This window comes from Ovis canadensis, chromosome 16 (assembly GCF_042477335.2).
Source record: "Ovis canadensis isolate MfBH-ARS-UI-01 breed Bighorn chromosome 16, ARS-UI_OviCan_v2, whole genome shotgun sequence".
Classification (NCBI taxonomy): Eukaryota; Metazoa; Chordata; class Mammalia; order Artiodactyla; family Bovidae; genus Ovis; species Ovis canadensis.
This window is the reverse complement of record NC_091260.1, coordinates 64,510,024-64,526,866: the sequence shown is the minus strand read 5'-3', so window position 1 is coordinate 64,526,866 and position 16,843 is coordinate 64,510,024. Positions and strand designations below refer to the sequence as shown.

The 16,843-nt window shown below is 36.7% G+C and overlaps 1 protein-coding gene across 3 annotated transcripts in view; it reads right to left on the bottom strand.

Moving 5' to 3' along the window:
• Positions 1–16,843, bottom strand: part of CDH12 (cadherin 12) — a 1,193,930-nt gene that overhangs the window by 315,648 nt on the left and 861,439 nt on the right. For all 3 annotated transcript variants that reach the window (XM_069556583.1, XM_069556584.1, XM_069556582.1), the window contains one exon: positions 15,066–15,482. In XM_069556583.1, coding sequence (XP_069412684.1) covers positions 15,066–15,296 — 231 coding nt within the window. In that variant the 5' untranslated portion in view covers positions 15,297–15,482. The remainder of the gene's footprint in view (positions 1–15,065; positions 15,483–16,843) is intronic.

The following is a 16,843-nucleotide window of genomic DNA, read 5'->3' as shown; positions in this document are numbered from 1 at the left end:
GAAAAATTACTAATGGGTTATGTTTTCAACCATTTCTTATTGCCTGGCTTTATTTTCAAAGTGTAGTTTTTCTTGTGTTTTCTTTAAAGCCACAACACTGTTTAAAATGGCCTCAAAAGTTGCTATTTGAAATGTATTTGCAATAGTAGTTGACATGGCCAGCGTAACTATGACTCCATCTTGTCAAAGCTCCCAATTTATTGTTTAGTTTATAAGTCTACTCAACAGAGAATTGCCTTTAGAACCTTTTATATTATGAGAAAATATCATTGCCCTATTTTAATGCTTATCACTTTGAAAACATTTTGATTTACAACCTTGTATCCTTTAAAATAGCTGGCTGAAAGTATCATAAAATCCCATAAATAATCTCAAACTATCACAGGTTATTTCAAAATTAAATATCACTGAATACTTTGTAAAATCAAAAGAAATGTAATTCTATATGAGCCATTCATTCCTTATTACAATAAGTCACCATTTATGATAGAAAAGTAACTTTAATCAAGGAGTGAGACTATTTATATAATTATGAGGAAGTTATATTTTAAACAATTATTCATACCCAGTGGCTGAAAGATAAGAGCACCAAAGAATTGATGCTTTTGGACTGTGGTGTTGGAGAAGACTCTTGAGAGTCCCTTGGACTGCAAGGAGATCCAACCAGTCCATTCTAAATGAGATCAGTCCTGGGTGTGCTTTGGAAGGACTTATGCTAAAGCTGAAACTCCAATACTTTGGTCACCTCATGCAAAGTGTTGACTCATTGGAAAAGACCCTGATGCTGGGTGGGATTGGGAGCAGGAGGAGAAGGGGACGACAGAGGATGAGATGGCTGGATGGCTTCATCGACTCAATGGACATGAGTTTAAGTAAACTCCGGGAGTTGGTGATGGACAGTGGAGGCCTGGCGTGCTGCGATTCATGGGGTTGCAAAGAGTCAGACATGACTGAGTGACTGAACTGAACTGAACTGAGCTGAATATAAAAAATAAGTATGTATATAGAAAAAGCTATACTTATTGAGAATTTAGTTGTGGAGACCAACATCACTAAGAGTCAGAAGCAGACTTGGGACATTTCTTCTTACATTCAGTTCCACTCCTCCTTTATGTTTTGAATTCTAAGTCAAAATTTCAAAATGGAAGTGTGTAAGATTTATTTTTATGTTGCATAAAAAGAAAGAGAATGAAAGAGAAAGAGAGAAAGAGAGCTATCACTTGACCACTGACAAAACAATTTAGTTAGCTGGCAGAAGAAAGTATTTAAATTGTTTGTAACTTTACTGAAAGTCACTACATTACTTGTTAGCACAATGGTAAAGAATCTACCTGTCAATGCAGGAGATTCAAGAAACTTGGGTTTGACCCCTGGGTTCAGAAGATCTCCTCTAGGAGGAAATGACAACCCACTCCAGCACTCTTGTCTGGACTATTCCATGGACAGAGGAGCCTGGCGGGCTACAGTCAGTGGAGTCTCAAAGAGTCGACGACAACTGTGACTGAGTACGCATGTGCATTACATGTTATTGCTTAGTGAATCAACATACTATATCACATTAAAAGATCCCCCATTCTCTTTTGTTCCTGCAACTCTTATGCAGAAAGCATTTCCTCAAGACTGTATTTTCAAGAATTTTATATAGCTGCAACTTTGAAAAGTTGAGACATACTGTCTTCTTCTGAAGCAAAGTGCACATAATGCTTGCAATGCAATAAAATAACTATAATGTCTCCTTCCCCCCAAAATGGCAGGAATTATCAGGATTCCTCTTGTGATGCAACCCACTGCATGTGCTGGCATCCACCTGACCTATCCATTTTGCCCACTGCTACCTGAGGCCATGGGAACTGATTCAAAGATTCTAATACTCCAGTTGCCTGCTGTGCTCTGAGTGAAAATGTCCCTTTTCTCTGATCCAAACATCTTGTGTTTTCTTCCAGCATTCATGAAACTGTGGAACACTAGCCACTCCCAACAGTTGACAGAAACCAAGGACAACAGCAACAGCACAGAAGCATTCTTTAATATAGAGAATGAGTGAACATTAAAAGTCTATAGTGGTTACACTGCTACATGATATATAGGAAATCTCATATATGCAATCTTTATGAGAAAGTCCAGGAGCAGAAAACATATGCTTTCATAAAAGTAATTTTATATATTAGTTGCATTGATTAAATGTCAGCAGCAATAGATGATGCTGCTCCTTACGAACAACGAAACATATATAGATAGTACCTCCTATGACAGCGGTTTCGATTTTTTTCAGAGCCGAGAAAGGAATTTTTCTCACATATCTGCTATGTTTAAAATATACAGAAGAACCCCTCTATACTACAAACGTGGTTAGAGTGGCATAAATTCATAAATGCAATGTTGTTAGAAGATGAGAACATTATATTTGAAATCTTTATTATTCAGGTCATTCTGTACCTTCTTTTTCTGTTATCTTTTCATTCAGGTACTCTTTCTCAGGGCACTTCTCTAATCATTCCACTTGGTCCCATATCTTAACATCTTAATATCTTAATAGCTATAACATGTGAGTGGTGGTTCATTGTTTCCCTGTGGGTTCAGTAAAGTATGAGCCTGCAATGCAGGAGACCCAGGTTTGATCCCTGGATAAGGAAGATCCCCTGGAGAAGGAAATGGCAACCCACTCAAGTATTCTTGCCTGGGAAATCCCAGGGACAGAGGAGCATGGCCGGCTATAGTCCATGAGGTCCCAAAAGTTGGACACAAGGACCAAAACACCACCATCACAGTGGTTCATCAATGTTTAGCCCACAGAGAGCACAGTTTTCCAAAGAATTCAACTAATGTTTGTTTTGTTTTAGATTAATTGATATACTAAAAACATTTGGAAACACACACACAGCAAACACACATAAATAAATACACACTGGATTGCACTGTTAATTTTGTGACAAATGCATCTGGGCTATTTCTGGTGAAAATATAATCTGGGTATATGATACTCTGCTGTGCTTTTAGTCATGTGGATTGACATGTGTAGTTAAGCACTTTCATATGGATAATTATTATAAGACCTAAAAATTAGGATCAAAACTAACTCTTTATCTCAGTTTTTAAGTAACCAGTCAGGCAAATCCCTAAATAATACAGAGAAATGGTTAAAAGGAAAGGAAGGATTGAAAGATAATTAGGGGTAAGGTAGAAAAACAGTAGGAGGAGCAGAGGAAAAGAAAGGCAGAGAAAAAGAAACAGTGTTAATGTTACCCACGTTAGTTTTGAAATGTTTTTTGTTAATGATTCATATATTGATTTAAAGATAGTTGACTTTCTTTCAAGGTCCTGCCAATTCAATTAAAATAAACCCATTAAACCTTATGGCACAGCTATTATGAAACAACTAGCATGCTAGAAACATGAAATAAATTGTAAAGGGGAGAGAGGAACTCGCATACAATGAGCGCTGACAGTTTGTTCAACCTCTATTTTAGCAGCAATTGTCCTTTTAGATGTATTGCCATCTAATCATACACCAAAATGACTATTTCAATGACAATTTCATGTATTGAGAGAGACTATAAAACTCAGGGATATATTTAAGAATCAAGATGTGTAATAAAATATCAGACTTACCTAATGGTTTCCTCTGATGTTTTGCTACAGAAAGAGCGGGTAGCTAAAGATGCTTTGATTAGCAGCAAGGTCAATCCATTTGACAGTAGAATGGATTAGAAACAAGACTTTAATTTAGGACACTTGAATACACTGCAAAAGTCTCTCAAATATGTGAGGCAGGAGTCAAGAGGATGAATACATTTTTAAATCTTGTATGAAGATTGATCTGGTGTGAGGAACCTTGAATTTCAAATGAGCAGAAATGACTCTGATTTGGAAAGCTCACACTTTAGAAGTAAATTGAACCATGAAAACTACATCATGGGCTTCTCCATAACTAAAATTCATCCAAAATTCTCTAAATTATCCAATTCTTCAAAGCTATAATTAATCCAAAACTATATTTCAGATGACCATCATATCTACTCCTGTGGGCAAGAATCCCTTAGAAGAAATGGAGTGGCCCTCATAGTCAACAAAAGGTCTGAAATGCAGTACTTGGGTGCAATCTCAAAAACGACAGAATGATCTTTGTTCATTTCCAAGGCAAACCATTCAATATCACGGTAATCCAAGTCTGTGCCCCATCCAGTAATGCTGAAGAAGCCAAAGATGAATGATTCTATGAAGACCTATGGCTACCCTGGTGGCTCAGATGGTAAAGTGTCTATCTGCAATGCAGGAGACCCGGGTTCGATCCCTGGGTTGGGAAGATCCCCTGGAGAAGGAAATGGCAACCCACTCCAGTATTCTTGCCTGGAAAATCCCATGGACAGAGGAGCCTGGTGGGCTACAGTCCATGGGGTCGCAAAGAGTTGGACATGACTGAGTGACTTCGCTTTCTTTCTTTCACTTTATGAAGACCTACAAGGATCTTCTAGAACTAACACCAAAAAACAAACAAACAAACAAACAAAAACAGATGTCCTTTTCATCATAGGGGACTGGAATGCAAAAGTAGGAAGTCAAGAGGTAACTGGAGTAACAGGCAAATTTGGCATTGGAGTACAGAACGAAGCGAGGCAAAAGCTAACAGAGTTTTGCGAAGAGAATGAACTGGTCATAACAAATACCCTCTTCCAACAACTCAAGAAAAGACTGTACACATGGACATCACCAGATGGTCAATACTAAAATCAGATTGATTATGTTCTTTGCAGCCAAAGATGGAGAAGATTTACAAAGTCAGCAAAAACAAGACTGGAGGCTGACTATGGCTCAGGTAATAAACTTTTTGCAAAATTCAGAGTTCAATTGAAGAAAGTGGGGAAAACCACTAGACCATACAGGTATGACTCCTTACAATATAGTAGAAGTGACAAATAGATTCAAAGGATTAGATCTGATAGAGTGCCTAAAGAACTATGGATGGAGGTTTATGATATTGTATAGAAGCCAGTGATCAAGAACATCCCCAAGAAAAAGAAATGCAAAAAGGCAAAATGGTTGTCTGAGGAGTCCATACAAATACCTGAGAAAAGAAGAAAAGCTTAAGGCAAAGGAGAAAAGGAAATCCATACATACCCATCTGAATGCAGTGTTCCAAAGAATTGCAAGGAGAGATAAGAAAGGCTTCCTCAGTGATCAATGCAAAGAAATAAATGAAAACAATAGAATGAGAAAGACTAGAGATCTCCTTAAGAAAATTAGAGATACCAAGGGAATATTTCATGCAAAGATGGGCACAATAAAGGCCAGAAATGGTATGGACCTAACAGAAGCAGAAGATATTAAGAAGAGGTGGCAAGAACACACAGAAAAACTATACAAAAAAAGATCTTCTTGACCCAGATAACTACAATGGTGTGATCACTCACCTAGAGACAGACATCCTGGAATGTGAAGTCAAGTGGCCCTTAGGAAGCATCACTATGAGCAAAGCTAGTGGAGGTGATGGAATTCCAGTTGAGCTTCTTCAAATCTTAAAAGATGATGGTTTTAAATTGTTGCACTAAATATGCCAGCAACTTTGGAAAACTCAGCAGTGGCCATAGGACTGGAAAAGGTCAGTTTTCATTCCAATCCCAAAGAAAGGCAGTGTCAAATAGTGTTCAAACTACTGCACAATTGCATTCATCTCACACATTAGTGAAGTAATGCTCAAAATTCTCCAAACCAGACTTCAACAATACATGAACCAAGAATTTCCAGATGTTCAAGCTGGATTTAAAAAAGGCAGAGGAACCAAAGTTCAAATTGCCAACATCTGATGGATCATCAAAAAAGCAAGAGCGTTCCAGAGAAATATCTATTTCTGCTTTATTGACTATGCCAAAGCCTTTCACAGTGTGGATCACAACAAACTGTGGAAAATTATTCTAGAGGTGGGAATATCTGACCACCTACCTGCTTCCTGAGACATCTGCATGCAGGTCAAGAAGTAACAGAACTGGACATGCAACAATGGACTGGTTCCAAATTGGGAAAGAAGTACATCAAGGCTGGATATTGTCACCTTGCTTATTTAACTTATATGCAGAGTACATCGTGCAAAATGCTGGGCTGGATGAACCACAGGCTGGAATCAAGATTGCTGGGAGAAATATCAATAACCTCAGATATACGGATGATACCACCTTATGGCAGAAAGCAAAGAAGAACTAAAGGGCCTCTTGATGAAAGTGAAGAGGAGAATGAAAAAGTTGTCTTAAAACTCAACATTCAGAAAACTAAGGTCATGGCATACAGTCCCAGCACTTCATGGAAAATAGATGGGGAAACAATGGAAACAGTGAGAGACTTTATTTCTGAGGCTCCAAAATCACTGCAGATGGTAACTTCAGCCATGAAATTAAAAGACGCTTGATCCTTGCAAGAAAAGCTATGACCAACTAGAGAGCATATTAGGAAGGAGAGACATTACTTTGCAAACAAAAGTCCATCTAGTCAAAGCTATGGCTTTTCCAGTAGTCATGTATGGTTGTTCAAGTTGGGCTACAAAGAAATCTGAGCACTGACAAACTGATGCTTTGAACTGTGGTGTCAAAGAAGACTCTTGAGAGTCCCTTGGACAGCAAGGAGATTAAGTCAGTCAATCCTGAGGGAAATCAGTCCTAAATATTCATTGGAAGGACTGATGCTGAAGTTGAAACTCCAATACATTGGCCACCTGATATGAAAAACTTACTTATTGGAAAAGATCCTGACGCTGGGAAAGATGAAAGCAGGTGGAGAAGGGAATGACAGAGGGTGATATCGTTGGATTACATAATCAACTTCAGACATGAGTTTGCATAAGCTCCTGGAGTTGATGATGGACAGTGAAGCCTGGTGTGCTGCAGTCCATGGGGTCTCAAAAAGTCGGACATGACTGAGTGACTGAACTGAACTGAAAGCTACATGACTCACAAATGAGGAAGAAACAAAGAGAGGCACAGAGAGAGGAAACAAATAGAGGAAGAGAGGGAACAAGGGAGAAAGAAAAGAAAGAAGAAAAGAGAGGGAAAGAAAAAAGAGAAAGAGAAAAGATACATAGATGATGAGCCATAGAAACAACTTTTAAATATCTTAGTATAAATTTGATATAACTTCCATTATTATTGGATACAAAGGGATATATACATGAGTTAAAATAGCATCATTATACTGTCTTAGTTTGGAAGATTTTCAAGATAGACAAATTATCTTTTTCAATGCAATTATAACTACTTTAATACACTATTATATTATTTCTATTTTTTATCTTTTTTTTTTACTAATTCAAACCAAATTCTACTTGTACTTATTTAAAAATAAATAGATTAAATTTTAAATTTTAAAATTCTGTTGCCACAGCCTTGAATTTTTGTGCATGTGTATTTATACACATACATATATACATATGAACACACACAGCATATCTTGTTGTATTGCATTTCACATTATTACACTTGTCAGATAGTACACTTTGTTCAAACTGAAGGTTTATGCATCTCTGCTCCAGTAAGCCTATCAGTGCCATTTTTCCAACATATTTGCCCATTTCCTGCCACTGGGTTACATTTTGGTAATTCTCCCAATTTTAAGACTTTTTTGTTATTATATTTTTATGGTAATCTATGATCAGTGACTTTGATAGTACTACTATGACTTGCTGAAGGCTCAGATAATGGTCAGTTGGCATCTTTTAGCAATAAAGTATTTTTTAATTAAAGTATGCACGTTGTTATTTTAAATATAATTCTACTGTACATGATAGATTTATGCATAGTGCAAACTAACACTGTGTGCTTTGGGAAACCAAAAAAGATGCATGTGGCTCACTTGATTGCAGTGTCTGCTTTACTGCTGTGATCTAGAACTGAACCCACACTATCTCCGAGGTATTTATGTATATTGCAAAGCATATATTTTTATAGGTACATCTCTTTGGAACTTTAGTGTTTGTAGAGTCATCCTGGTTTCTCTTAGTTGTTTTTTCAGTACTCTTCTCTCTATTCCATCACAATGATCTCCTCAAAAAACAAAACAAAACAAAACACCTGCAATAATGAATTGGTACAGTCACCTACTCTTTTTCCTCCTCTTTAACAGTTTCTTGCTGATGAAGAGAATTGCACACTGCTGGTTAGTTTTACCACTTAAAAGTTGTTTTCCTTAAATCATATATATATATACATCTTATTGGTTTTGTTTCTCTGGAAAACACTAATAGAATCTCTATCAGATCAAACCAGCACAGAAGAATCTTTTTCACCTGTACTTTTGAAATGGCATCTACAGGCTGGACTCATTCTTTTTTCCTTTCTTCAAACTCTAGATTAAATGAGGAAAATCACTTTGACTACATTTACTTCTCACTATCTGACAAAATCCGTAAGCATTCCAGTCATTGTTTCATTTGATCTGTAGAATTTGGCATTGTCACTTGTTATTCTTAAAACTTTTTTAGCTATATTTCCTGTACTCTCTTTGTCTTTTACTTCTTATTCATTAAATTGATCTATTCTTCATCTGCTTTGCAGTTAAAAATCAGGGTTCTCATATTTTCTCTGTAACTTTTCCTAGCTCATTACCATTTTATGTGATTACCACTTATGTGATTTTGACCACCATCTGTATATCAATCTCCTGATCCTGTATCTCTACCATAGGCCTCTCTTGTGAACTCTAGGTTCATGTATCTAAACAACTGTGAGATACTTCACCTGGGTACTTCTAAGCAACTCTGGATATATAAGAATGATCCTTTTATTTCTTACTCTAGAACCAAATCTATACAGGATACTAGCAAAACAGAAGTCAGAAATCTGCACCATTCTGTTTTCTTTTTCCCTCTCATTCTCTACATGTGATTGTCCACTAATTTTTGTTTTGGTCTCATCCTCCATATTCTCTTGAACAATGGATCTTGAAATTTTATTATCTATCTACCTTTTAAATGATCAAATTTAATATTCCTTTTCCTTTGTTACTCCCTAGGCAATTCTCCTGTAACCTTCTCCTACATATGTTTCCTATCTCCATGTCTGTTTTGGGGTCTCCAATGTGTCCTTTAAATGGATCACTGAGTGATCATTCTAGAACTGCAGTTTCTTCCATGTGCATCTTCAACCAAGACACTTTGGGGATACTGACACGTTTAAGAACAAGTAGTACTGCAATGTTCAGCATACTGGTTGCAGTTCATAGTACTGTATTGCATATTTGAAGGTTGCTAGGGGAGTAAATCTTAAAAGTTCTCATCACAAGAAAAAAATGTAACTCTGCATAATGATAGATGTTAACTAGACTTATTGGGGAGATCATTTCACAATGTATACAATAGCAAAACACTATGTTGTACATTGGGAGCTGCTGTTCTTTGTCAATTATATCTCAATTTTTTAAGAATTAAATGAAATAATAAGTATTATTAATCTTGACATCAGACTTGAGCCTCGGTATTTTCTCTATTTAACCTACTCTGAAACTTTCCATAACCTACTCTGAAACGTTGATTTCACACTCTCTGATTATTTGAAATATAGTTATTGAGGCTCACCTTGCACTTTCAAGCCTGAGTGCTTATAAAAACGTTTCTTCAGACTATCTCTTCCTAAAAACAAAGACATCTTTCAAGATTCATCTCAGGTACTTCATCAACTGTGAACCTTTTCTTGAATTTTTCTTTTAGGCATAGTCATAGACCCTCTTTTGTCTCTACAACTCTTAATAGGATCTTTGTCATAGTACTTTTGACAGAGTATTAAAATTATTTTTAGCTCCTAAGATGCTTGTATGATAATAAAATGTGATATTTTCTGGTGCCATGGACCTAAACTACCTGCTTTACCCAACTTAAAATCCAAGTTTCAGTATTTACTGGGTGTTGGGCCATGGGGAATTATTTAATTTTCCTGTGCCTCAGTTTTCTGATAAGCAAAATGGAGCTACCAATAATTGTCCTGATAGTGCTGTTGTGAAGATTACATGAATTTATGTAAGTAAAGAAATGAAAATAGTGCCCTAAAACACTCAATAAAGCTTATCTGTTATAACTGCAATCTAAAGACATTCATACTTTACTCCCACAAGGCTTAACACTTTCTGAAATGATAATGCATTCTCAATGAGAAATATGTTGAATAAATGCCTCTCAAATTAAGGATCAGATATACTGCAATATTGAATCTTTATGCCATATGCCATCTTAAATACTTTCATTTTAAAAATTTCTGCTAACAAGTTCTTCTGAATTGAGACAAAGGCACCCAGTTATACTTGATGGTATAAGCAATTTACTCGTGTGTGTGTGTGTGTGTGTGTGTGTGTATGGGCAGGCACATCTGTGTGTTCCTTTAATGATACTTTTTTGAGGTGACTTTGAGCAATAAGTAATACATGTGTTAAACATGTTTGCTTATCAAATTAGTTTCTGTGTTGCTCTGCAATATGGTATTTTACACATATCCAGGTGTTGTAGCAAATCCAAAATATCTATTTGAAAAAAGTATTGGTTTTACCTCTGGACAACCTTGGGATTTATTCGCGTATTAAATCATAGTCATTATAAGCAATGCCACAGTTTGGTCTTTCTTGAAAGGATGTCAACAATAACATCTGATCCTTTTAAATATTAAATATAACAGTTGTTGAGTCGAATATCCATTAAGCCACTCACTCCTTCCTCATTAATTTCTACAGGGAGAAATTCCTTTAAACTTGAAGGTAGGGAAACTTTTTTTTTTCTCTCAGTAAGTGGAATTTCCATGTTTTGGGGCTTCCCTGGTGGCTCAGTGGTAAAGAATCCACCTGTCAATGCAGGAGGCACAGGTTTGACCCCTGGTCCAGGAAGATCCTGTGGAGAAAGAAATGGCAACCCACTCTAGTATTCTTGCCTGGAAATCCCCATGGACAGAGGAGCTTGGAGTGCTATAGTCCATGGGGCCTTAAAGAGTCAGATATGATTTAGCAACTGAACAATACATTATGTATGTTCTTGCTGCAAAGAAATATACATTAAATCTGAATCTCAATTATAATGGTTCAGTTGACTATTGTGCTTGGCACTTGTGCATTTTCCTTTTCCTATAACATAGAATTCTATATTACCTATAGTACTTTGTTTTACCGTAAACTGTCTCAAAGCCTCCTAGAAAGAGCAGGAGCACAAATATATTTATACATGTTTACACACATACATATAATGGCTTGAATTGGCCCCAATGTTATCATATTACTATTCCCATATTTAGAATCATCAAGACAGAGTTAATTAAACTTTAATTAGTTTCTTTAAACTAAAAATTAATTAGTTTCTACGTGGAAAGGAAATCTTGGAAACTGTTTTTTCATTTGCATTAGAAACATACATTGCCTGAGAACCATAAGTTTTCATTATATTTTACAAATGGGGAGCCAAGCACCTATGAAAATAGTGTTTTAATTTCATAATGGATTAGATCTTAGACCTACTCCTTGCTAATCAATTTATAAATACTGATTCATCTCTTAAATGATTTGGATGAATTCCATACTCTCATATCAATTATAAAAATAGAATTCAAGAGTATCAAACAAAACTTCTATAAGTAGTTCCTAGATCTTTTTAATCATGTCCACTAGGAGTGAAATTCTACTCTAGCTAGGATAGATTAAAAGTCAATTTCATTAAAATTTCAACAAAATGTCCAACTTTCTCACCTCAAATTCTGGCAAGTAAAGGCTAAGGATCTGCTTTTATTAAAGTCAGAATGGCTTCTCAGCAGACATTTGCCAGCAACCTCAATGTGATGTCCAGCTTCCATCACAAGCAGAGTTGACATAACTGACGCTCAGGAGACAAAAGCTCTAGAGGTATGCTTCCTCTCCATTTGTCTTGGATTTCAAAACCCAATCCTTATACTGAATCAAGTCACAAGAAATTAGTGTACTATGACATAAAATTATCTTTTCATGAAAACTTTACTGATTTTATACTCTTTGATCATACAAAGAATATTATAAGTGGAAACAATGTACAGTAACATCAGGGGACATTCCCTCAAAAGTTTTGAAGGCCCTTCTTGTGCTCAGGGCTATTTGTGGAGCAACACCATCTGAGTTGGTTACCCTGGACTCAGTTGAAATTGGTTGGGCTCCAGTAGACAGTTCTCCCCTTTATGGTTCTCTCTGATTTTCCACTCAATTTTAGGGTTCACCAGGTACAATATGGACCTCAGAACTAGCATCTATGGAGTTTCCTGGGGCAACAAGACCAGATCCTGATTCTTAGCAGCCAGCCTGACAAGGAGATTGCTCCTGCTAAATGGTACTGTGTGTTTTTTTGCAAGATCACTAAAATTTGGACTGTGAGAATGATACTCAAAGATTGATTTGATGTGAAGCATATTTTATATGTATATAGGTACCCCACGGAAAATATTTGCTCAGGGCCCTATATCAGTTCAGTTCAGCTGCTCAGTCATGTCCAACTCTTTGCAACCCCATGGACTGCAGCATGCCAGGCTTCCCTGTCCATCACAACCTCCGAGAGTTTACCCAAACTCATGTCCATTGAGTCAGTGATGCCGTTCAACCATCTCATCCTCTGTCATCCCTTTCTCCTCCCACATTCAATCTTTCCCAGCATCAGGGTCTTTTCAAATGAGTCAGCTGCTCACATCAGGTGGCCAAAGTATTGGAGTACTGAATGAACACTCAATGAACACTCAGGACTGACCTCCTTTAGGATGGACTGGTTGACCTCCTTGCAGTTCAAAGGACTCTCAAAAGTCTTCTCCACCACCACAATTCAAAAGCATCATAGGGCCCCATATACCCTAGTGCATTTGTGAAGAACAAATCTGACTCCATATTAGGTCTTTTTTTTTTTTTTAATCTTTGTGCTTTGTTGCTTATACTTAGTCATACTGTCTCTGCACCATTTGCAAAAGAATCCTGCCTATAGCCTGAAATATACACCATAGCCCATTTTCAAGACCTTGGCCTTTAAGAATCCTTTCATATAGAGATAAAAACTTGCAGAACAGAGAATAACATTTGTCTTGGAGGTTTACAGGAACCTCTTGACCTTACCTATGTGGACACCTGCAAGGACAAAGGATTCCTACACCAAGAAGTTTACAACTAACTACACCCTCCCTTCCCTCACCTTGCCTTTAAAAGTGCTTTGCTGAAACTTTCAGGAGTTCAGGTTTCTTTGGGAACAAGCCACCTGTCTCTTTGCATGGCCCTGCAATAAAACTTTCTCTGCTCCAAATGTTAACATTTTAGTTTGTTCAGCCTCACTGTGTATCAATCACAGTGTTTGGTAACACGAGGGCAACCTATGTGTTCATTTTCAACAAAGGTTCTAGTTGAAGACCTTCTTCATTATATTATTCAATATTTTAAAAATATATTTCTAAAAGGTAAATTCTAAAATCATAGGGCAAAGAATTTAGCTCTTAAATAAATTTGTTTCATTTAAGCCAGCGTTAGAATCATAAGACTCATCATGTTTCTCATTTGTTTAGATTTTCACAAATCTCTAGGGATTTTAATATTCCAGAGACATAATCTATTATATCAGTTTCCTAATACTGTTTTGACTATGGTTTTCTATTTCTGCTTTAGATTTGTCTTAAACTCTCTTTCAGCATAAACACTTTTTATTAAAACCATAGAAAAATCTTTTAGAAAATTAAAAAAAAAGGGAATTAGCAAAATAATTAGCAAAATAATGCATTTTCCTGAAAAAGATTCTGGTGTCATTGATAAGGTCTATGATAGATATGGTTCCAAAGTTGACGTAAGAATAATAGCAGTAAAGCAAAAATCTGTTGAAACACATAGTTGCCATTTTGTGAAAAAAAAATTTTTTTTCTTAAACTACGAGATTAAAATTTGCATATGGTGTTACCTTACAAAACCTATAATAAAGAGGGCCTCCTGGTGGTCCAGTGATTGAGAATCTACTAGACAATACAGGGAACTCTGGTTTGATCCCTGGTCCAGAAAGATCCCACATGCCACAAGGCAGCTAAGCCCATGTAGCTGCAATTACTGAGCCCATGTGCTCTAGAACCCATGCTCCACAACAAGAAAAGCCACAACAATTAAAAGTCAGCGGACCATAACTATAGACTAGTCCCCAGTTGCTGCAACCAAAGTCTGCATGCAGCAGTGAAGACCCAGCACATTGAAAAATTAATAAACAAATAAATAACCTATAATAAAGGAATTACTTTAAAGAATAAGCAAACCAAATCAAATACAGATCTTCCTCAGCTTAGACCAGAGCTACATCCCAATAAAGCCATTGTCAGTTGAAACCATCGTTAAGTTGAAATGCATTTAATACACTTATCTTACTGAATATCATTACTTAGTCTGACAGACTTAAACATTCTCAAAATACTTACATTAACCAACAGTCAGGAAATCGTCTAGCACAAAGCCTATTTTATAATCAAGCGCTGACTATCTCATGTAGTTTATTGAATACTGTAGTAAAAGTAAAAAGCAGATTGGCTGTATAGGTACAGCATGCATATTGCTTTTGCAACACTGTAAAGTTAAAAATATCTTAAGTCAAACCACTGTAAATCTGGGACCATCTGTACACCAGAACCATAATCTAAACGGTATGTCCTATTTTTTAAGGGGAGGGAAATATAGGTAATCTGGTCATTCAAAGATATGAACAATTTAGAATACTTATACCTCCTGATTTTTTCCTGTGTTTCTTGCTGGTAAACAATTCCAGAAGGGGTATAGCCAACAATGTGCTATAGTAACACTTATAACACTTTTAACTACTTCATGACTTTGGTGAATAATGTCAAAAATAGGATTATAATATATACTAACTTCATTAAAATAACCAAGGAGACTTGAAGCAAAGAGGGATGAAATGATATTCCAAAGCTTACCCGGGTCATTGAGTCAGGAAGAGAAACCAGGTCTCTTGATTTCAATTCCAGTGTTCTACTCACTGGTTTGTTCAACTCCTGTGCAAAACATCCATACACAATACACAATGAATAAGCCCCCTTGCTATCAAGTTGTTGGCAAAAGAAATATGTCATTACCTTTCCCACATACTGAGGCTCGGAGCCCATGTATTCCTCCAGCACAAAAAATTGATTCCATACCCAGCCACGTTTAACTCGGTGGAAATGTGATTGCTGTCCTGGTAGGTGGATAACATTCTCTCTTGGTTCTGTGGCTAAAGTCTGCTGTGGCTGAGGTTGAAGTGGTGTTAGGAGACCTCCATCAAACAGGACCCAGAGCAGCAGGGATAAACAGTTCCTTGTAAGCATTGGCAAAAGCTTTCCTACAGCAGAGTAATAAAAACTCCAGCACTTAATGTAGAATTGTGGAATCCAGGTTTGAGGTGTCTGTGGCCTCCACCACTTAGCTTTCTGTTTTATTGCAGAAATGATAATGCAGGCATTAATCCTTTTGATGAAAATGCTTCTGCTATATTATATTCCATCTAAAGGGACCTATAAAACAGATTAACAAAGATACATTAAATTGATAGAATTACATGATGATAGTCATCAAAACTCTCATTATATCTGCCAACATTGAAGGAAACAGAGAGAAAAGTCATTAAAAGAATTATATTAGTAAATGATCACTGCTATTTAACCTGTTAAAATGGATAAAACATCTAAGTGTTTTTTACTGACTTGAAAAAGTATGAGTTACAAAAAGCAAGTTTATCATAAATAGAAGCAATCATTTTTTAAATTTAATAACCGTTTAAGAGTAAAACAGAGATCACTTTTTTTTTACTGAAGTATAATTAATTTGCAATGTTTCAGGTGTACAACAAAGTAATTCAGTTAAACATATATATATTCTTCTATATATTTTTTCTATTATAGGTTATTATAAGAAATTGAATATAGTTCCCTGTGTTATATCTGCTAAGTCACTTCAGTTGCGTCCAATTCTGTGCGACCCCATATGCGGCAGGCCACCAGGCTCCCCCGTCCCTGGGATTCTCCAGGCAAGAACACTGGAGTGGATTGCCATTTCCTTTTCCAATGCATGAAAGTGAAAAGTGAAAGTGAAGTCACTCAGTCGTGTCTGACTCTTTGCAACCCATGGGCTGCAGCCTACCAGGCTCCTCCATCCCTGGGTTCTTCCAGGCAAGAGTACTGGAGTGGGTTGCCATTGCCTTCTCCAGTGCATGAAAGTGAAGAGTAAAAGTGAAGTCGCTCAGTCGCGTCTGACTCTGTGCGACCCCAGAGAGGGCAGCCCACCAGGCTCCTCCGTCCCTGGATTCTCCAGGCAAGAACACTGGAGTGGGTTGCCATTTCCTTCTCTGTGTTATATAGTAGGTCCTTATTATATGTTTATTTTATATACAATATATTTTATCCTTTAAATTTAATCTCAAATTGCCAATTCATCTCCCTCCCTTTCCCCTCTGACTAGAAAACAAAGTCCATGAGTCTATTTCTGTTTTGTAAATAAGTTCATTTGTATCATTTTTTTAGATTCTACATATAAGAGATATTATACGATATTTGTCTTTCTCTCTCTGACTTACTTCATTTAGTATGGTTATCCCTTATTGCTGTTTAATCTCTAGGTCATGCCCAATTGTTTTGTGACCCCATGGACTGTAGCCTGCCAGGCTCCTCTGTCCATGGGATTTCCCAGGCAAGATAGTGGAGTGGGTTGCCATTTCCTTCTCCAGGGGATCTTCCAGACCCATAGATTGAACCCATGTCTCCTGCATTGCAGGCAGATTCTTATCACTGAACCCACTAGGGATATGTATGATAATTGCATTATTGCTGCAAATGACAGTATCTCATTCTTTTTATGGCTGAAAAAAATTCCATTGCAT